At 37.3% G+C, this 23,557-nt stretch overlaps 1 protein-coding gene across 1 annotated transcript in view; it reads left to right on the plus strand.

Moving 5' to 3' along the window:
• The window catches only part of GBE1 (1,4-alpha-glucan branching enzyme 1), a gene marked incomplete at both ends in the record, with an annotated part of 173,296 nt that overhangs the window by 64,659 nt on the left and 85,080 nt on the right, over positions 1–23,557 (plus strand). Inside the window, 4 exons of the mRNA XM_081996299.1 lie at positions 9,120–9,245; positions 11,877–12,012; positions 14,223–14,313; positions 15,467–15,676. Coding sequence (XP_081852425.1) covers positions 9,120–9,245; positions 11,877–12,012; positions 14,223–14,313; positions 15,467–15,676 — 563 coding nt within the window. The remainder of the gene's footprint in view (positions 1–9,119; positions 9,246–11,876; positions 12,013–14,222; positions 14,314–15,466; positions 15,677–23,557) is intronic.

Here is a 23,557-nt window from a genome sequence, read left to right on the forward strand (position 1 = left end):
GCAGGACCTTGCACTTGGCCCTGTTGCACCTCATGAGGTTCACACAGGCCCGTTCCTCCCTCTGGATGGCATCCTGTCCCTCAGGCGTGTCAGCTGCACCATTCATCTTGGTGTCATCTGCAAACTTGCTGAGGGTGCACTCGATCCCACTGTCTGTCATCCATGAAGGTATTAAAGAGTAGTAGTCCCAGTACAGGACTCTGAGGGACACTGCTCATCACCGATCTCCATCTGGACGTTGAGCTGTTGACCACTACCCTCTGGATGTGACCATCCAACCAATTCTTTATCCAGCCATCCGTCCATCCATCAAATCCATATCTCTCCAATTTAGAGAGAAGAATGTTGTGTGGAACCGTGTCAAAGGCCTTACAGAAGTCCAGATAGATGACATCCATAGCTCTTCCCTTGTCCACCAATGTGGTCACTCCATCATAGAAGGCCACTGGGTTGGTCAGGCAGGACTTGCCCTTGGTCAAGCCATGCTGGCTGTCTCTAATCACCTCCCTGTCTTCCATGTGCCTTAGCATAGCTTCCAGGATCCATGACCTTCCCAGGCACAGAGATGAGGCTGATAGGTCAGTAATTCCCAGGATCATTCTTGCTACCCTTTTTAAAAAGGGTCACAGTGTTTCCTTTCTTCCAGTCTCCAGGAACTTCACCTGACTGCCAGGACATTTCAACTCTCATGGAGAGTGGCTTGGCAACTACATCAGCCAATTCCCTCAGGACTCTGGGATGCATCTCATCAAGTCCCATAGACTTGGGCATGATCAGGTTCCTCAGGTGGTCTTGAACCTGATTCTCTTTTACAGTTGGATGGATGTTGCGCCTCCAGTCCCTGTCTTGCAGTCCATCCCCTCAAGAGGTATGGGAAGAGACAGTGCCAGTGAAGACTGAAGCAAAAATGTTGAGTACCTCATCCTTCTCCTCATCTGTTGTTACCTGTTTGCCAGTTGCATTCATCAAGGTGGGGGGTACGCTTTCTTTGACCTCCCTTTTCTGGCTGACATGCCTACAGAAGTCCTTATTCTTTGCATCCCTTGCCAAGAGCAGCTCCAGCTGTGCCTTGGCCTTCCTGACCTCATCCCTACACAACCAGACAGTGTCCCTGCACTCTTCTCAAGATACCTGTCCCTGCTTCCATGGCCTGTGCATTTCCTTCTTGCCCTTTAGTTTGACCAGCAGGTCTCGACTCAGCTGTGCTGGTCTCTTGCCTTCCTTTCCCGATTTCTTACACCTGCGGATCGAGAGCTCTTGTGCTCTATGGAAAGTGTCCTTAAACATCTGCCAGCTCTGTTTTTCTCCCTTGACCCTGAGGGCAGTTTCCCAGTGGGTCCTATTGACTAACTCCCAGAAGACTGGAAGTTTGCTTTCCTAAAATTCAGGGTCCTGACTTGACTCTTCACCTGCCCCGTATCCCTCAGGACTACAAACTCCACCAGTGCATGATCACTATGGCCCAGGCTGCTTCCAAACTTGATGTCACCAATTAGCTTATGTGCACTGGTGACCAATATGACATACTGGTGTCCAGTATGGCATCCCCTCTGGTAGGGCTGTGTTTTACCTGGCACAGGCAGTTATCCTCCATGCACTCCAGGAGTCTCCTGGATTGCCTGCAGCTTGCTGTGCTACTTTTCCAGCAGATGTTGGGTGGTTGAAGTCCTTGAGCAGGACGAGAGCCTGTGAGCACAATGCCTTTGTAGCTGGAGTGAGAAGATTTCATCAATAGACTCCCCTTTGTCGGGTGGCCTGTAGCATACACCAACCACAAGGTTCCCTTTGTTTTCTCTGTCCCTGATTCTTACACATAAGCTTTCAACCTCCTTGTGGCTATTTTTGAGACAACTTTCACGCACTATCCATTCCTTGACATAGAGGGCAATGCCTCCACCCTTCCTTCCTCACCTATGCCTTCTTAACAGCCTGTAGCCATAGATAGCTGCAGTCCAGTCATGGGATTTGTCCCACCAAGTTTCAGTAATGGCAACCAGGTCATAGCTTTCTAGCAGTATGGTGGCTTCGAGCTCCTCCTGTCATGCTTTTAGGTTTTGGTTTGAACTTACTTTCAAATCAGGTGCATGTTACCGAGATGAGGTGGTGTTTCTACCTGTGTTCTTGTGGCTTTTTCATTTGGATAATCTTGTCTCAGAAATGAATAAATATGAAGCTAATGAAATACTATAAATTGTAAAATACTGAAATAATAGCTTATTGCCTTTATAGAAGTAAGGAATCACTGATATTTCCATATTTATATTAAAGCTAGTCCACTTTCATTATGTTAGGTATTGATGGTTTGATGGCCAATTTAATTTCATCATTGTATTAAAAGCAATATATACTAACAATCATTCCAAGTGCTTTCAAGCTATTAAAGTAATGAAATAATAATACAGTGTTTCATAACAGTTTATTGGCTTGCATATATTCATCAGTTATGTAGTTATCACCACCTTGTTTTCGTCTCCTCAACTTGAGTATAAATGACAAACCACTGTGTAACAAATTTTCTGAACTACAAAAATATCAGTCTTAATTCTTTATTCTTAAAAAAAAAAAAGCCCAGCAGATGCTAGTTTTAAATGAAAATAAATGTATGAAAAATAAGGAATTATAAAGACAGCATGGCTTATTTTCATTTCTAATGTTTGACCTCGTATCATCATCAGTGGAAACAGAGGCAGGTGACTTATGGGAAAACATCATAATTGAATACAATGCTCATGCATGGAGTTAAAGTCTGCGTAAATGCAGGAATTGGAATCTAAAGGAGTGGATGCTGGGCAGAGAAATTGCCTGATGTTCTATGTAACTGTCATTTGAATTGTTCTCCCCCACTGTTCTGAAGATCTGTGCATGTGTATGCTGGAAGATGAGGTAGCCACATGAAGCTGATGAGAAGATGAAAGTAGGTAAACACAAAAAGAAAGGGGATATTCATAAATGCGAATTTTAAATGTGGTGTTTTGTTGCCTGTTACTGCACATGTCATAACAATAGCACAACCACATTAAGCTCCATTTTACACGTGGGTTTAGTCACAAATACAAATTTAGAGGAATTGTAAGGTTCTAAAGTTGTTAGACTTGCAAAGCTTCATTTATAACAATAAAAATCTAAGGAAAAAATGTGTGGTTTCTGTTCATAAAAAGCCAACAAATTTCACTGAGTTCTGGTAGGTTGGAAGTCGTCTGAACGTAGGTGCCAAGTTTTCATTTAAATGCCTTAACACATTCAGAAGGGTATGGCAGGTGTGCTGTCGGTTATATGGAAGACCCATGCTATTTTGGAAAGGCAGAGTAGTGAGATACCCAAGAGTCTCAAAAATTTTCAGTGTCTCTGAAAATCAAGGCTCCTTGATTTAATGGAAGTACCATTAAATTAAATGAAGCCTATTTTTAGCTTCTGAATTGCTCCAATGTGTTATTGCCTTTTCTGTGTGATGTTGGACTGCACTCAGAGTGATGTTTTCTCCTTGACTGTAACGAACTGCTTTTGAGAGTTTTTTTAATCATCATCAAAACAGACCTGTAAACGCTGTACTTGGTTTTTATCCTACAGCTTACTCCTCATTTCATAAATTCCCTATACTCTAGTAGGACAGACATGAAATACATTGTCACTTTGATACTAATGTTCTTGTGCGATTTAGATGGTTGTCTTCTAGCAGTCCAGCATTTTGAAAATTGGAATGCATCTTTACACACCAGTTTTTACATACCTTTAAAGGCAGCCGTTGTTGGCTATATCTTTGCTCTTACTACAGATACATGTTTCAGCTTTTCTAGTGATTTTTATTCAGAACTGAAAGTTCTTACTTCAGAAATAATCACTTCAGCAGCATTGATGCCTTAAACCTTGGGTTACCACAACATGCTTTCACTTCCTTGGGTGCACTCATCTATGAAATCCACTGCACTAATTACAGTGATTTCAGATGCTAAACATTCTAAGTGCGCTGAACACTTCAGACAAATGTTGAAAATACATCCAACATCCTTATAATGGAAAAAACAAACAAGACACATTTTTTTAACCTTTACATACAGAAGATGAGCAGCTTAGCTTAAGTTCTTCACTTCTTGGTGTTTTAGAATTGTGCTTATATGAATTGTTTATATGTGCCATGTCCATTTTTAGAGTAAATTGACTTTTTAATGTCAAATTTTGAAGGACATTTTCATTCTGTCTTTCTGACAATTGTTTATTTGTGTGTGAGCGTTTATTTACATGTATTTATACTGATATTTCACTTGGAAGCCAGTCATGTGACATTCAAAGGTCATTAAGGATTTTGAGTTTTTATGTGTTATCGTGTGAGTGTATTTACTACGGGAGGGGGGAACCTATTCAGGTGAGCTATATCTAGTGTTAATGTAGGCAGAATTCTGCATGACTAACTTTGAATTTTCCGGAATTTTGTGTTTGAAATTTCCAATGGGTAAGCCAGCTTGGAAACTACGGGGACATAGGGAAAATTGGCTTTTTAGTATAGAGTTCTAAACACGTTAATAGTTGTAAGAAACTTCCCCCTCTCTGGGGGGTGGGAAATTGTCATGTTGCCCATGTAGTATGCAGTTTGATAGTAAAATACTACTCTTATCTTATTTTGCAGACAAAGACACATTTAATGTAGGTGATGGCACGTTCTCTTCATCTGTGTTTTGTCTGTGCTTTTCTGTCCTTCTAAATTTGGGCAGTGTAAATCTAACTTTTTTAATATGTAGACCTACTTCTTAACTTTAGTTTTGGTTATTTCTTAACTGCTTAAACACACAAACTGAGAGGGATGTATTATTTTGCCTAGGAAACTTGGATTTCCTTTTTTCCCCCTGCACTTGTCCTCTTGTTGGAGTGTTTTCTGTAGTGACCAGCATTGCTTCTCCTCCCTGACAATTTTACATAACTCATGGGTAAGCATTTAAAAGGTGACTTAAATCACAAAGCTGAAGAAAGGCAAGGGTAAGCCATAATGCAGGTACATAACTGTAATATAAAAACATATGTAGCTAACAGCCCTTTGTCATTAATATTATGTGCTAAACGTCTATTGCAAAACTTCTACATATTATGCCTGATTGCTTATTACATGTGACAACTAAGTTTTAACTATGATTTTTTTAGCAGCTGTGTCTGTATTCTCTGTTATGTTCCTAAAAGCCAACAAGATGTATGCTCTGTTATATGTTCTTGGAAACCAGCAAAAGTGGAAAAAGACCTGCTAACAAAATCAGAAATACAGTGACTACTTTTGCCTAGGATTTTTCTGTAACTAAAGCTTAAATAAGTAAAACAGGTAAATTGTGATTAGAGGCTAGACTTGCCAGTTTGCTTGGTCTTCTTGACAAATGCATTTCATGCTATAGTAGTATGCATTTTTAAATCTTTAATGGGGGCTGTAGTGTTTATATCAAATGATTTCATGTGCCTTCTCATACCTTAAGGAAAGAAGAGGGACCTACCTTTTAAAAATGAAGTAGGTAAATCCCAAGGCCAGTCTGAAGAAGCCTATTTAATGAACATCATAATCTTATGTAGGTTTTTTTAGAGAGGGTTGTTGACTTAATTAGAAAATGTAAGCTCAGCTATGAAATGTTGATGAACTAAGTGGTAGCTAGCTTAGGCTATGCATCATAACTTTTAAGTAGTAGTCTGGAATGAGTGAAAAAAGCAAGCTTGGAGCAAAAGTACAGTATCTGCTAAATAGACTCATAGGTGCTTTGACAAAAAGGCTATGTAATGACTGTATTCAGTATTCTTTATGTGCATATATAACCTGTAGCAGCAGGTGCAGAGTATACATGGTAGCTACTTTTTATGTCTGAACAGATATAAAGAGCAGAGAATGGACCACAAGTAGTAGTTTGGGGTGAATGGAGCAAGAGTTGTTTATCTGTGTTTCAGTTTTGTGTGTGGTTTATATTATTACTATTTTCCTTTTACTTGTAATTGTTTCAAGAAATGCCAAAGCAAACATGGAATGAAAGCTGGTGGACTATTTCCATTAGAGATTTTTTTTTGTCAGTTTCAGGCTGAATTGGTATTAGTTTTGGGGTACCATTCAACTTTCACAGTATTTCTTGCTCATGCCTCAGCTAAGCATGATGATGTGCAAGTTCTGTCTCTAGAAAGTATAAAATATTATCTGAAGTCTTTCTAATTGTAACTTATTAATCACCTTTCTACAATATCAGGAGAGAGGAATAAGAAGTTGATTGAGTGTAGAGCTTGGTAATTAAGGAAAGATTCAGTAAATGGGATTCACACAAAATTAAGAAAACTATTAAGCAAGCATAGGAAATAAGAATTGAAATTGTTAGGGATCACTTGATAGGTCTAAGGAAACTATGTTGATTATGCTGTTGTAAAACAGACCATTTTCAACTTTACCATCGTCACTGTCCTAATGATTCCTTTTCTGGGTTAGCTAGGTTCCTTTTGACTATGCTTTCTCTGTGCACAGCTCATGATGTTAAAAAATGACAGCAACACAAGAGCAAAATTGAGTTTTCTACTGTTGTGGTGAGGTTCATCCACATACAACCATGGCTGGATATATTTGCAAAATATTCCTTAAGACGACCTACAATGTGAAGGCAGCAACAAATTTTCTGAATGTTTGTTGAAAATAAGTGCTCCCCCTACTTTATTTTAGAGATTTTCTGACATTAGCACTGTTAAACTGTATGACTTCTATTGTTGGATAAATGTATCCTTTTCTTTATAACATGGAAGGTTTCTTGTATCTTTGCCTAATAAAACTAAAAGTTAAGTTCTAAACCAAAAATGAAAACCAAAATTTTAGATTGTGAACTTCAAAATAGAGCGGACTCTTAAGTCTGTTAAGACTGTTAAGTGTGTAAACCCAACCTTTGCAGTAAGTGGTAGGTATGTGTTTATGGCTCTGCATGGTTATTATCCTAATATATGACAAATACATGTATGTCTCTGTTTCTCAGAGTTTTTAGCTGTAGCTAATAGAGTTTTGGCTGTGAAAGTTGGTAGGAACTTGTATGAGTTCCTATAAAAGTATCTCAGTTCCTGAAAAGTCTAACCAATAAACTTGACCTGATAGATGCTTTGAATAAAAGCAAACCTAGTACTTGAACAAAATGAGTTCTGAAAAGCTGGTAAATGAAGTCACTGATGCCTTGGAAATGAGGGAAAAGGTAGTCAATTTGAGCTGAGCGATTACAGAACAACAGAAGTTCTCATGTGATGTTAGAAGGATGGGATGCAGAGATATGGTCAACTAACACATGCAGCATAACTGTAGAAGTGTGGATGAAAAAAGTGAAATAACTGGCTGCTCATTTAAATGTGTTTCTAATCTGTTTTTTTCTGAAGTATTTTTCATTGCTTAGTGGGTTAAATTAAAGAGTATGCATGACTGATTTTAGTATTTCATAATAAATAAACTTTTTCTTCCTCCCTCACTGTATAATCTTTGGATTAAACCAGTACTATGTCTAATTAAATAATGTTCTGAATTTAGATTAATTACTTCATATTTCTTGAAATGTGCCCACCCCTCATAAGCCTGTAGAATATAAATTACACTATAACACTAGAGAAAAAGGAATGCTAACATGTGTAGCCAGGTATGGTTATTATATGCAGTAATTATCTTACTTCTGTGACGGTTAAATTGGGACAAATTAATAAAACAAGCAATAGCATCATCAGAAGTGTGCTATCAGAAAGAGGAGATAACTTTTATTAAAGTAACACGCAAGTTGCCAATGCTACCAGCCAGGAGGATCTTCATAGTGTTGATACAGTTTGCAGAAATAGTATTTGGCCAGCTTTGGTAGCACAGTTAATAGAAGAAGTTTTCCATACAACTGTGCAGTGTTTTCAATAACTTTTTCTTAGCTTTTTATGATTAGGTGTTTAGTCTCAATTACTCCTTCTTACAAGACCTGTTCTGAGTTGTCAGAATTATAATATATACTGAGCTACACAGCGATCATACTTCCTTGCTTTACTCTACCAACTTCCATTAACCTACTGGTTATATATATATTTATCTTGCTTTCCCATGTGGCTGGGTTAAGGATACAGATAATCTATCAAAATAATGAAAGACACTTGCCACAGGTGAAAAGGCAATTCTTTTGGTAATTGTCTTCTTCCAGACTACTTCTTAGGAGTTGGAGCAAAGAAAAGCCACTTTTTTAATAAAACAAGAAAGGAGATGGAGGGGGGGGAAAAGAAAGCTCTGCTCCACCCCGTCATTTGAGGCTTCTTAGGGTGTTCGTAGCTCTCCTTTACAAAAATGCAAGCCCCCCGCAATCAACAACCAAACCAAAAAAACCAACCATCAACTTAACAGAAGTGGAATTAAGAATTTCAGGACTTCACTTGCTTGTACATTTCTGGATTTTAAATTTGCAAACCTTCTGTGTTACTGCTTTAATGGCAGCCAAAATACCAAGTGAAAGCAGAGCGGTGCTGTTCCTTCTGCATTGAGGAAGAGGGGAGGTAGGGTGAGGTAAGGTGAGAGATAACACTTTATCATCAGAATGATGAAGGCATTCAGAGGACCTGAAAGGCAGCAGCAAATTAAATTTTACTCTTTTCCCTCTTCTTGACCTGTGTGTCTGGTGTTGATCTGCAGGTCTGGTCTATATGATATTGGTCAGGACTCAGAGTATAGAACAACAGAAGGAATTAAGATATTAAAATCGGCTTACTAGATTGTTTGTGAAGTAAATAAATCACAGTTCTCATCTTGATGTCATTATACTGCATGTTTACTTAAATTTATAAGAACATGTTGGGGAAATAGCAATGACAGGGGAAATTAGGGAACCTAACAGTAATCTGTTTGGAAGGCTCTTTCTCTCATTACTTGTGAAGCTTACATATATATTCTCACCTTTCAGCTCCTGCTCATGAACATCACTCCTGTGTCTGACATGCCTGGTTTGCTATACCTTTGCAAATAATTTCTGTGAGCAGGGTTATTCTTCCTTGTCTTGACTTGCATTGTATATTTGTGCATTCTTTAAAATAGTGTAGCATACCTCTTCAATCTCTGCTTTGGTTTACATAGGAGGTGTTATATGAATTATAAGTGACTGCATGCATATGTTGTGGTTATTTTATAGGTGGTGATTCGTGCTCAAAATGGTGAACTCCTCTATCGTATTTCACCTTGGGCAAGATATGTAGTCCGTGATGAAGACAAAGTGAATTATGACTGGGTACACTGGAATCCACCAGAGTCATATATAGTAAGGCTTAAATATCATTTTCAAGAAGGTGTATAAAACTGTGTATCATGTCATATTTTTGTCCCTGCTTGGAAGAAAAAAAAGAGTTGTTCCATGAAAAGGGTAGCGAACTAGTTAAAGTAGCTACCTGGGAAGTGAAGGATTTTTATTTGTGGCTTTGACGGAAACAAGTGATTTTAATGATGGATGTTTTTGAGCTACTTTTTCAGTCTCCCATAGAATATATAAAAAATAGTTACCTCTTAAAGTGGTATTTTAAACTTGGTTTCATATAGGCAAGATTGTTAACTATTCCAGGACTAGGTGACCCTTCCTGGTACAGAGGAGAGTAAGGAATTATCAGAACTGGGTTTAAGAGTTAGCTGCAAGTACAAAGTTCAGTACTCCAATAATAAGTCAATGCTGTATGAAGTCAGAAAAAGCTTTCAAAAGTAATGTGCCCATGCTCCAGTCAAATCCTAGTTTCTTTGTATCAGGAAAATCCATTTATTGATTTTTTTATTTTAAGACCTCTTACTTCCAATACATAGCTGTAAGGGGGATAACTATTTACATGATACATGAAAAATATCATAGGAGAACATTCAGAAACTTCAGACTGAGTTATTTCATAATATCACACTTCTTGGTGTGTTCACTAAAAACATGGTACACAGTATTATGTATTAGAGGTGCTGCAAGATCTGTTGAGAGTTGACCTACCCTGTATCTGTGATGCTGTGTGACACCTAGATCCTTTAGAAGAGGGAGAATGGGAAGATAATTGGAAATGCAGTGATCTGTATGACCTGGAGTGAAAAGGAGATGAGAACATTTAGGGTGCAGACAAGGCCTTATTGACTTAGGTCAGGCAAAAAAAAAAAAGTCCTTCTATAAATAGGGGAAGTAAAATACAGGGAACAAAGCTGAACCAGAACTTCTGCCGAGTGGTGCAGTTGATTCATTTGAGGGAAGGGAAGCCATCCAGAGGGACCTGGACAAGCTTGAGGCATGGGCCTGTGTGAACCTCATGAGGTTCAACAAGGCCAAGTACAGGGTCTTGCCCCTGGGTTGGGACAACCCCCAGTATCAGTACAGGCTAGGGGATCAAGGGATTGAGAGAAGCCTTGCAGAGAAGGACTTGGGGAGGTTCTGGTGGATGAAAAGCTGGACATGAGCCAGCAATGTGCGATTGCAGCCCAGAAGGCCAGCTGTTTCCTGGGCTGCATCCAAAGCAGTGTGGCTAGCAAGCTGAGGGAGATAATTCTGCCCCTCTGCTCTGGTGAGAACCCACCTGGAGTCCTGCGTCCAGCTCTGGAGCCCTCCGCACAGGAAAGACATGGACCTGTTAGAGCAGGTCCAGAGGAGGGCCACAAAATGACCAGGGGGATGGAACACCTCTCCTGTGAGCACAGGCTGAGAGTTGGGGCTGTTCAGCCTGGAGAAGAGAAGGCTCTGGGGAGACCTTGTTGCAGCCTTCCAGTACTTAAAGGGGGTTTCTAAGATAGACAGGGACAGACTTTTTAGCAGGGCCTGTCCTAGCACTAGGACAAGGTGTAATGGTTTTAAATTAAATGAAGGTAGATTTAGAGTAGGTATAAGGAAGAAGTGTCTCACAATGAGTGTGCTGAAAGGTTGGCACAGTTTGCCCAGAGAGGTGGTAGATGCCCCATCCCTGGAAACATTCCAGGTCGGGTTGGACGGGGCTCTGAGCAACCTGATCTAGTTGCAGATGTCCCTGCTCCTTGCAGGGCGGTTGGACTAGATGGCCTTTGAAGGTCCCTTCCAACCCAAACTATTCTATGATTCTTGTTCTTCTCATATCTTTTAATGTTTGTGTGTATTTTTACCAATTTTGGTCTAACTTTTCAAAATTTAACTTCAATATTAAACTAATAAATAGAGTGTAAAATCTTGTAACTTCTTTTTTTTAATTGGGAGAGAGAAGAAAAGAAAAATCTTTGGGTGTATAACAGGTTTTGAGTGGTAGTTTTCCTAAGTTTCTTCAGACAAGACTTCTGTTTTTAAAAAGTAAAATCCCAATCAAATGTAAACTCTTCTTCAAATGTAAGGAGGAGGTTTTGTGATGAACTTCAATTGCTTCTATATTAAAATATTTTCACCCATCTAGAAATACTGTGTACTCCCTGCAGACATTGTTTTTTTAATCTTAAGTAATTGGAATGTAGATGATTCTGTGCTGTGGAACTGTGTCTTTTAGGACTAAATTATTTATAGATTTTAATTTGGAGAAAGCAGAGCAACTTCAAATGCCTGCAGAAAGCAGGTATGCTGAAAAAATGAAAACCTATCTTTCTATTGTCTTTTTTTTTTCCAAAGAAGCTTCATAGTAATTCAGAAGGGCTTTGTAGTACAACGGTTGCTATAAATTTGTACACTTCAGTGTAATTTTTAGGGTATAAGAAAAGTGTTGAATCATGGATGTCCAGTTTTTTGTTCATGAAGAATGTTAATTTGAAATAGACATTTGCTTTAACGGTTTAGAATGCTTAATTACTTCTGAAGTGTTTGTGCTCTTAAAAGTAAAACCAAAACAAACTGTAAATTGTTTTTCATCTTGTGTGTATTATGTGATTGTGAAAAGACTTCCACGCTGTTGTATCCTAATGACAACTGTTTGTTTCCTTATAGCATAAGCATCCTTCCCCCAAGAGACTAAAAAGCCTAAGAATCTATGAATCTCACGTGGGGATTGCTTCACCAGAAGGGAAAGTAGCTTCTTATAAAAACTTTACATACAATGTACTACCTAGAATAAAGGATCTTGGTAAGTAATAACAGAGATACTTGCAGAGATAAGATTTCTATGTGCTTGTGCTTTTTTTTAATAGAAAAGATAATTATCAAGTGTCTCTAGGTTTTTTGCATTTTTAGATTACCTGTACTATAAAAATAGATTCTTTGGGCAGCAAAAATTATAAGCAAGTAAAATGTAGGAGAAGAAACAAAGACTGAAATAGGATATATAAATCAAAATCAATTCCACAGATTTTTAGGTAAAATGTGATTGCAAAAGCCTAGATAAATATTGCAGGGCAGTTTGCTTTTGTCATGGTTTGCTTTCAACTTGAAAAAAGACATGGTTTTGTGAAATAGTCCTCAGCAAATACTGTGTTCTTAATCCATTCTACTAATGTAAATCTTGATTCTAAGGAAAGAAAGAAATATCTGGATAGAAAGGATTGTCCTTTCTGTTTGTCAGAATAAGCGTGCTAATTTTTTTCTCGGAACAGTTTATAGGAAGTATCAGAACATGTAAACTTTAAATGTGATAAATCCTCGTGTAGAAAAGAACTTCTAGTGTGTTGGAGGGGATGTATGAAACAGCTGGCATGATTATCTCAGGAAGCATAGCCAAACTGTCCACCTCAATTTCTATTTGATGATTATTTTTTTCCTGTGGTGTCTTTGCACTGTTTCTATAATGGACAATCTTAGAACATGCTGGCTTTTACTGCCCTGTGGTGAAATATGTTTTGTTACACTCAATTGTAAAGTAATGGTGACATCCATAGTGGAGACGTTTGTGGATGGTGGCTGTGCTTATGTAGTGTTTGGTTATCTTTTTAAAATTTTTTTATTTATCAGAGTGCCTGAAAAACATATGGCTGCTTCTTGTAGGTTTACTTGTTGAATCAATGTTTCACAGAATGTGGCTTTTGCCTTTCAATAAAGTGTAGCTTGAAGATGAGGGAGTTTGCACCTCTGGAGGCCCTCAACAAAAAGTAAATCTGGTATACAGAAATGATAGGTAATATTAGTTCTTATTTATTAAGTAAATACTGTGGGGAATTAAGTCCCTTTTTAAAAAACAAAAATTATTATTAAGGGCTATTAGATTCAGTTTTGGAATGTCTTACTTGTTAGGAAAAGCTTAAATACATCAGTATTTAAGAATGCTAAGATATTAATAGCTTGTAGAAATATGTGCATGACAAATAGCAAGCAAATTGAATGAGATTAATTTGATGCTATGTTGCTGTTTATTTATAAAAATGCTATAAATAAGAATAAGTGCAATGAGCCTGAATTATAAAACAGCAATGAATCTGACAGATTGCTGAGCTCATGCCAACTATCTTCTAATAATAACTCTTTTATAGCTGTGAAAGTTAAAAACAAGAACAATAAAGAAACCAGTGTCTTGTCAAAACTAAAGAACGAAGTGAAGATTTTGTTTAAACTAATAGAGTCTCAACAGACTGTAGATTAAACCTGAAGGTTGTCTTTTGCTGATAGACCTCACTTGCTAGCTATATGGGGCACTTACTCACTGTTACTAAAGATAGCTTTAGCTAAGATGTGTGGCAAGTACTGTGGCTTCACCATTAGTATGTTGTTTTCCCTTTAGATTTCCCTCCCCTAATATTGCACTGAACTATCTTAGATGATACACGAGACAGCGTGTCCTTGATCCTCCTGTACTGCATTGGTTCTTTGGTAAACTCGGAACAAAAACACATTGCTTTTTTGTATTCTTTTTTTTGAAAGACTCTTGTAGAGGGGGGACGTAATCATTAAAGTTGGGAAAGAGTGTTTTTGAAGTGGTAAAAAATGATTCAATAGGGTTTAAGGTATAGTACGTGTAGCCAGGGAGTACCCCCATGCTCCCTGACTGCAAGTGTCAAAAATGAAGCAGAAGTTCGGGACACACAGATTGGCATAGCTAATGTTCTGAAGTTAAATAAAAATTAATTTGCCAATCACTTACTGCTTTCTAAATCTGAGAGACTCAATACACCTAGTTATATGCAGATCACTCGACAAACTGACCATTCCATTTGTAATGGAAGATCATGTAAGTATAAACTACTAGGTAGAATTAAGTTTTGAAAGAGACTGAATATTTAGTTGTTAGTCATTAAAGTTAGAAGCAGATAAAATGAGACAAGACTGGAATCGATGTTACAGATGTTGAATCCTCTTTTAACTATCCTTAAGGCAGGGGGTTGTTTTATTTCTTCTATTTTTTTATAGGATATAACTGTGTCCAGCTGATGGCTATTATGGAACATGCATACTATGCTAGTTTTGGTTATCAGGTCACAAGCTTCTTCGCAGCATCAAGGTAAGTTTACTTCAGCATCTTCTCTGTTTTTACCTTACTCCCCAACCATTGAAGTCAGTATGCCTGTATGTGTGTGTTTGCAAGTGAGTGTTTAATGGAAAGAAAAAGTAATGGCTTAGGTGTTTGCTCTAGCTTCCTCTTAAATCTGAAATCTGTTTGGCATAGTGATCAGCTGGTTTGTGAAACACTTCATATAGGATACAAATAAAAAGGTTATAAGTAAGTTCAGCTGTCATAGCATATTCGTGCTAATGCAGCTTCGTCAGTCTTAATGGATGGGTTTTGTGTTGTGGAAGTCTTGGCGGTAACAAACATGATGTGTAAGTCATTCTTTTATGATAAGCAGAACTGTACACTACTTGTTCATAATAAACTTGATTAAAATCATGGCTCTGTGCATTCTGTGGGGACTTTTCCTACACTTGTAACAGACTGTACTTAGGTTTGAGGCCTAGGGTGAAAATAGATGGAAAATTTTATTCAGATAATTGTTAAGAAAATTACGATAAACCTGAATGTTGTGGGTTTTTTTCCCTTGGTGAAGCTCAAATGACAACCAGGCTGAATTTAGATAGACAGCAAGTTTTAACTGGCTTAATTAGTTGAAAGAAAGGTATGTCGGACACAGGAGACAAAAATCTTTATTTAAAAACAAGTTGGAAAATAGTGTAGAATCTAAAACAAATAACTAAGCAGGACGGCAGCAGATGGTGTGTTTTGGGGACTTTAATGAATGTACATTTACTTTTATAGTCATTATGTATTACTTTATTCCAGTAATATAAATACGTTCTTGGCTCTTACAAAGTAAAGAAGTATTCAATATTAAATAGAAGCTTTAAGTTCTATCAGTTATCTTTCATACTGAATTTGATGTATTAGCAGATTAAAAGAGAAGACTAAAACTTTGAAATGATTTCTGCAAAAGTTTACGTGCATGCCTGATGTAATTTTTGTAATTAATTTTTTGTAATTGTCAGTTTTTAATCAATAGCTATTATTGAAGAGGCTGGAAAAAACCCACTATATACAGCTGGAAACTAGGTGATGAAGAACTGCTGACTTTGATGTAGTTTTTATAAGTAATGTTTTGTCTTGTCAGCTTAAGTTCAGATTGTACCACTCATAACACATTGCAATTTCATGCTGATAGCCGTTACGGAACTCCAGATGACCTGAAAGAAATGATTGATGTTGCTCACTCAATGGGCATCACTGTTCTGCTGGATGTTGTGCACAGCCACGCGTCAAAAAACTCTGAAGATGGTCTCAACAAATTTGATGGTACAGATTCTTGTTTTTTCCATTCCGGTCCTAAAGGAACTCATCAGCTCTGGGACAGCAGGCTCTTTGACTATGCAAAGTAAGTATAAAATGTTACTTCAGGTGTGGTAGTGGTTATTAGTTCTTACCAATTCTATTAAAACTACAGTATTTGCCAAACTGGAAGAGTTATTTGGGTTGTTCAACAGTTATGATATGCTTAGTTAAATTCCTTTACTTTGCTACATCCTTAAAATCTAACACTAAATAGTAGTATTTAGGTTTTGTTATCTATACATATCCTATACCATTGTATGTATTATATAATTATATTCTTATTTTTAAATAGATTCAAATATTTTATAGATACCTATTTGAACATTTATTATATAGGAATATATTATATTTAATTATGTATTTTACATATTATAAAATGGATTTGGCTTTTCATATTATATTTATGTATAATATATTCCATATATTATATTGAATATATTTTATTTTAAAATAGAAATAAATAAGAGAATAAAAAAAGCCAAAGAAAACTTCTAAGTTTTCACATCTGGAAATGTGTTGTTAAACTGTTGGATTGTTGAAATGTAGCAAAAGTTTTTTCCCAGGACAACTAACTCCACTCCAAAGAGCTTCCAGAGGCCAACCTACAGTTAATACAGAGCAGGGGTCACTTTCGGTAGGCAGTGTTAGGGACCCAGTTTGGTACACTTAATTAACTAGTATAAATATAGTCTGTGTCAAACCATGTGTTAATGCCAGATGATGATTAGCATTTAATATTGTTTACTTTGTATTCTCTGATGCATTGGGGGTGAGGGGATTTATTTCGCATGCTGAATATTTCAGTGGTTTAAATGGAGAAACAGACACAGACAGGCAGCCAGTATATTTCAGTATCCTCCTTCCGTTTTTTCCTATGTTTGTTCATCCCTGAACCACCTTGATTCCTCCATTTCCTTGTCGTTGATTCTTCCCCTAAATATCCCACAATAAGTTTCGCACAACCCCACAATCTTCTTATTGCATTTCTTAATAAATTCTATACCATGTCACTCCCCTTTTATTCCTTGATAGATTTTTCTTTTCCCCACCCCTTGAAATGCATGACAATCTTGTTTGCACTTCTTATCAGTTATGAAGTTCTGGTTTAACCCTTTCAAGATTACACTTGAGTGGTTCCTTTGGTGGCTCATCACTCAGCGATGGTAGAGTTCTGGTCTCTTGTCAATCTTTTAGTTGTATGGTTTTGTGCTGCAGGTTCAATTTATGGTTTTCCCTCTGTTTTTCTCCCTCACTTGCACTTGAATTGCCATTAACGGGATATACTTATATTGCAGATGTCCTTAAACCTTGGATCAGAATTACCTATGTTCAGTTAGTTGCCAAAAAAGATTTTTCCTGTACTCATAGGCTATACCCTTGAGGCTGACAGTTTCATAGCTTATGGTGGCTGTAACTGTGTAAGAAGGTCACTATTGCAGAAATAATGTTACATAGCATAGGTCAACTGTTTAATGGAAACTCTTGCGCATTAACTCACGATTTCAATTAAACCGAGTGACCAGTGTAATAAGAGACTTATGCACTATGTTACTTAACAGGACTAGTTGTTTTTATTTACTTTTTATTTGTGACAATTTAACTGATGAATTCAGAGAGTCTCTTTTAATAGTGATTTTAATTACTATAAAAAATGCTTTTTAGTATGTCCAATAATAATTTCCTTTTTGAGTTGCTTCCTATTAATGTTTACATTCATATTCAGATAAATTCTATTTCAGATAATCTTAAGCTTTAATATCAATACAATGGTATTTCACACTTTATTTCATTTTATGCTTATGCATAATCAAGAAGTGTGTAGTACCAATTTCTCTAGTGCAAAAATAAATTGAATGCAATTATGGACCTTTCTCTGTTCCAGAGGCAGGTTCTTTCTATTGGGAAAGAAAGTGGTGCGGCTATTGAGTGTTTTGGAAGGATTTGTATATGAAAGAAGCAGCAAGCTGCTTTCCAGGTAGCACTTGGCAATGTTAACCGTTTATTCAGAACTGAAGGACTTCCTACGCAGGTCTCTCCGGTCAGTGATACGTGCCTGTACTTGCTGGGGAGGGACACTGCTGCATAATTACTTTTCATCCTGTGTGATTGGAATAGATGCCAGACTGAGTGCTTGGAAAGGGGGAGTGGAAAGACCTGTGAGGGGGAGAGAAGAGATTAGGAAGTAGCAGAGACCAGAGAAATTGAATCTATGCTCTACTGATGAGTAAAAGTAATGCTGTGGATGACTGCGGGTCCCTCATATGGCATTCCCCATACCCTGCCCTCTAGTGAAATGCAACAACCAATTTGGGTTTCTTTTGTTCAACTTTTAGGGAAATCTCTCCTTCCTTTTCAAGCACAGGAAGCTGTGCAGTGAATTGTTTTTAGTCATTAAGGCTTTCTTTAGTCCTAATATCTGAAACACTAAATATTCTTTGTATTTATAGTCAAATTCTAAGGCTTAAGAGATATAAAAATCATGTTTTTTCACAGCTGCTCAGAAATGATTAAAATTTTTTTTGTGTGTACAGGTCCCAAACAAAATTGGGAAAGAATCAGAACTGACATTTCATTGAAAATGTTGGGGTTTTTTTCCATTTAGACTTTTTTATAGACATGCCTGCTAGTTTCCATACCGTTAAATGTGCATCTCTAGTCTGAAAGAGGGGAGTATAAAAATCTGTGAGAGACTAGAGTTGCTTGCAGATATTTGAAGTTTGCGGAAAATAAATGACACTGAACACAGTCTATTGAATATGTACAGAAAAGCTTGCTTTCTGAGACAAATCTCTTCATCTATAGTACAGCCTGCTTTCCTGTACAGCGCTGTACTAAATCCCTTTCCTTCTGTAGTGGCAAGAACTGTTAAATCTACAGGTACTTAGACAGCAAATGCAAGAATGCTCAATGTACTTAGGAATTGAGAGAAACTAATTCTCTGCCATAAAAGTGATTAAGAAACAATTGATTTATCAGCTCATCTGTCTACATTTTCTTCGAAAGCCAAGATGTAAGTAAGTTTGTCTCACAGCATTTGTGAGATTCTTCAGTTATCTGGGAAGGGGACTGTGAATACTTGCTGTAACAGGTGGTAAAAGATCTACATCCATGCAAAAAAGGACTATATCCGTGGTGTATTTTCAATACTGTATTTTTTAGTAATGTTCATGTAAGTAGAGAGTAGCTCCAAGAAAAGCAGCAGTGAAACTGTTCAAAGGACAACCTGGATGTTGTATCTCACACCATAGTGCAACTTAAGAAGATGAAGGCATGTTTTGTACTGTGGATTTTGGGACAACACAATGAGCACTAGAAATATTTTTTTTTAATCCATGTTTATACAACGAACACCGTCTTAAATATTATGCTGTACAACGTGTTGTCACAGGAGAATAAAACCTCAATTTCAGTAAAATGAGAATTTGGAGGTAAAATAACTAAATAAGTAAAAGAATACTATCTGCTTAACTTTTTAAAAGAAAAGTATTATAAATTCTGCTTTTAAAAAACAACAAAAATAGATTTGGAAATAAACTTCCCCTTTCATAACTTTGGCACATTTTTCCAGTTTTTCTAAAATCTGGAACTGGGCAGTTTTTTCCTCAAACATATTAATTAGGTGAATTTTCCTTTCCTTCAACTCCACCCCCTCCTGGCAGTACCCATGTCCTTGTCTGTTCCCACCAGCCCCTTCAGCGGCCAACCCAAAACCAGAACTACAAAGCTTGAGTGAGCATTCCAGTTTATTTTAATAATACTTTTTTAAAACCAACTGTTATAACCTTTGTCTTGGTTCCTATTGAAGATGTGGCTTTCTACCCCGAATTCATGAAAGTGCAATGCTGTAAGGTAAAAGGGATGCCACAAACTCTGGATCTGTAGTCTAGCTGGCACTGGTTAATTTTGTGGCAAATTAAATGCCTTGTCTGTATTGTGATCCTGTTTAAGATAGCTCATGTGAAATACATGTAAATATCCTTCCATCTTAAGTAAAGATTCTGATTTTAATTAATTTAGCACAAGCTAAGTATAACAATTTTTCTTTCCTAAAATCATATTCAAAGATTATTCAGCTGCCGAGTTCATTAGAAATGATGCTGTAGACCCTGGAGACCAGGTGGGATCACAACTGGAGTGGTTGATTTTGTTTTGATTTCAATTCTTTTCTCCACATAGCAAATGTGTCTAAAATACTAATCAGGCAAAACAATTTAAAAAGAATAGAGAATAAGATATTACCTTGCAAAGATAAAGTGTGTTGTTTTTTTTTCCAAGCACTACATAATTAAAATGTGTAAATGATGCTACATTTCTAGACTTATTGAGATCTGAGAGTATTATTTTGATTTTTAAAGCCTCTTAAAAAAAAAATCTGTTTTCCTCTATTCTCATTAGGTTTTGTTGGATTCTACACTTTCTTAATTAAATTCTAAGGCACAACAGGTATACTGATTTATTTGTTTGAGCCTTTAGGAATAGAAGTAAAAGTAAAACTCAGCAGAAATCATGTGATGCCCAAAGTTTTTTATTTTGTTTTTTTTTGTTGTTTTTTGTTTTTTTTTTAATACTGTGACCCTTTTCACTTGAGCACTTAGCCAGAATTTTAAGTTCTTGCTCAATCTAGGAGAAGAATTTGTTACAAAAGTCAGAGGTTGAATTACATTCTGGTTTTAATTACAGAGTCCTACTTCCTTGAATGCAGCAGTTTGATCAGCAAGAAATGATGTTAGTTACAAGGTTCTGGGGCGAGCAGACATCCCTGGCATCTCTTTTGAGGCTTTTTGAGTCCCTATTTTCAGTGCTTTTTTAGACTGGATTTTATGTGTCCATCCTTTGGTTCTACTGTGAAGACACCAAATCATAACTAGTGGAAATCCTTTGGCCTGTCCACCTACATATTTTGTCTTGTTTGTATTTGCTGGTGATATTCTCTGTTTTGGGAATTAAGACTTCTAAGTGCTGTAGAGAAAACGAAATTTACTTAAGCCGTTGAAAAGAAGATATATTTCTCCTATTTAGTCTTTTCATCCTCCTTAAGTTTTATGAAGTCCCAAGTGATGTCCATGCCAAATGTGCTTTGAAATGATACAGGTAGTATTCAGAGTATAAATGCTGTGTCCCACAAGCCACAATTTACATCAGGGCAACAGATGACATGCTGCTCCCCTGCTGCCTAACCAGATGTTCTCTCCACCTCAGTGTTCTGAACTGTTGGTGGAGCAGCTGATCATAGCTCAGTATGCTACCCTTTTTTCATTTTTTTTCTTGAAGTAGGTTATAAACTACTATGGTTCAGAAGCTGCTTTTAGCTCTGCTGTTAGTGCAGCAGAAATAGGGCAGCTGTCAGGTGCCAAAGCATGTGTTTTAATTCTGGTTTAGATGGCCTGTCCTCTAGCTTGCCCCTCCAGAGTGGTGTGGGTCACCTGAAGCTTCTCTTCCCTGTCCTGTGGTCCAGCCTTATGCATGTAGCTCGGATGCTCACTTGCATCTAAAATGGCACAGTACACCTATGTTTGGACGCTGAGACAATGGCCTTTTCGGCCACCTGGTGTTTAAATCCTGCATAGACTTCATGCTGTATTTTACGGGGAAAAAAGGTCCACTGATGTCAATAGATAGTATTTAGGATCAGTTTAGGATCTGACTCCGTAAAGGCATGTTGATCTTCTAAGATCTTCAGCAGCCTCTGTTAAGGTCAGTATTTAATTTTTCCTTAAACAGCTGTTTTTTATCTGAAAATGTTTTCCTTTCTTCTGATTGCCGACTTTCCCAATCTTTAGCTGCCGCTTGTGTAATATCATTATTAGGTGGAATGAATTGGGAAATGTGTTTTGGTTAGTAGGAGTACCTGTCTGGGCTCGCATTTCTCTTACCATAGATGTCCAGAGAAACGTTGTGGGCTTAAGTAGCCTACGCTTCAGTGTTGAGCTCTTCTAAATATCTGTGGAAGTGAAAAACTTGTTGCCTTATGTGGGAGCATCACCATGGTTTGTAACAGTCAGTTGTCAGGAAGAAATGGATATGCTGCTACTTTATCACACTTGCATGTTTAGCATTTTAAATTTGTATAAGTTGATGCATTATGGATTACTGCAGTATTAAAGATTATGGTTCCTTGCCTAATGCACTTAAGGAAAGTTGGCACATCATCGTGAGTTACAAAATGCAGATAATGTGGTATGTGTGTTTTTACTGTCCATCTTGGGGTTGCTCTGTTCAAGTGTCTTTTACAGAGTGCAAAGAGGGTATACTTGACTGCAAAACGTTGCTTATTAGTTAACATACATAAAGGAGACGAGGTAGGGTTTAAAAACTGCTAGTATACTCAGTGTCCAATAAGACACCTAAAGAGTCCCTGCTGGCCAGGTAGGCATTGGTCAGGTGGGAGAAAGGAGGCTGCCACTACTTGTAACAGACCCTTGATGGTGCTGGGTTATCCTCTTCAGACTCCATATGATTTTCTTTTTCTGTTTTGCACCTTGCTGTGTTCTTCCTTTTGAATCTTTGAGGCTATTACAAACCTGTCTTTCTCTAACTTTACTTTTCTTACCTTGCGTAACTCTAATGTAATGACTTCTTCGCAGCTTTCTCTCAACCAAGCAATTTCCTTAGAAGTTTAAGCTATACAGGTTTTGGGACACTGTTGATCCCATGGGAGGGGAGAGGGAAAGGTGGCAGTGGAAAATTACTGAAGAATTAAAGTATTGTATACAGAAGAGTTGACTTCCCAGAGTGTAGGTATAGTTTCTGAAGTGTTCTGTTCTGCAGCTTCTGAGGATTTAGTCAGGTACAGGTGACATTCTTCCAGGTGCATTTATGCAGTCGTAATGACATCCAGTGTCGGGTCATGTTTGTCACAAACATGTATTCATTGGGGAGATACCTTAGCCATAATTTCAGCTAGATTAGAGGCAATGCAGTGATAGTTGCCAACGAGCTAGATTCTCAGTCATTCGATCTTTTTTTGGTATATTGCTGATTCTGGGGCAATTATAGTAGGAACAGGGATATAAGTTGTGTTTCATAATGCAAAACCTTTAGCTATGCTGATTTTAATTCGTTTCCTGCCAGTCTTCCTTTGCTAAATTAATTTTTGAAAGCTCTGTATTTAGAGATCCCCATAATATGCATCGGAATTGGATTTGGCTGGCAAAGATTGTTTTTTAATGACTGTTTTAAGAAAACACTGCTTGTTATGTAGTATGAGGCTTGTTTTTTTTCCTCCACAGCTCATAAATGTAATTATTTTGATTACAGATTGACTTTAAAAAATGGGCCTGCATATGTCCTTAGCAGTGTGCTTCTAGTAGACCAGACTTTGAGGGTGACTGTAAAAGCACGAAAGTATTTTATAAAACTTAATCCTTAAAGTTTAAGACCTTCCATGTCTGTGAAAATGTTTGTTTGTGTTTTCTCCTTCTCTTCTTTTTAGTAATAATTGTGAATGTTAGCAAGCTAATATTCAAGTATGGGGGCGTAGCAGTTAATAAATTGCCTTACTTAAGGGAATGAGTACTCGAAGCATTAACAGAAGGTATGATATATTGGAACTTACTGTGATATAATCGGAAAGATTAAAATAATAGTGGAAAAAAGTTCCAGCCATGAGCATATGATTTATAGTATATGCAGTCTAGACCTGCTATAGAATTGCTGTAGTTTTTGAATTAAACCTTCATCTAAGCTTAATTGTTTTACTGCACTGCACTTAGGTTGATATAACAGACTGGGAGGCTTTCAATCCACAGATGTTCTGAAACTCAGAGCTTCCTGTAAGAATGTGTAACTTTCTCTGAAGTGTCCAGTTTCCCATGCTAACCTCCAACATAGCAATCAGAGCTTTGTGTATACATTCTAAAGTGTAGCTGCAGAAAGTAATATAGTAATAAAGCAATACATAGATACTTGAAGAAAAGGCACACTG

Source organism: Phaethon aethereus (genome assembly GCF_964289735.1).
Source record: "Phaethon aethereus genome assembly, chromosome: 1".
Lineage (NCBI taxonomy): Eukaryota > Metazoa > Chordata > Aves > Phaethontiformes > Phaethontidae > Phaethon > Phaethon aethereus.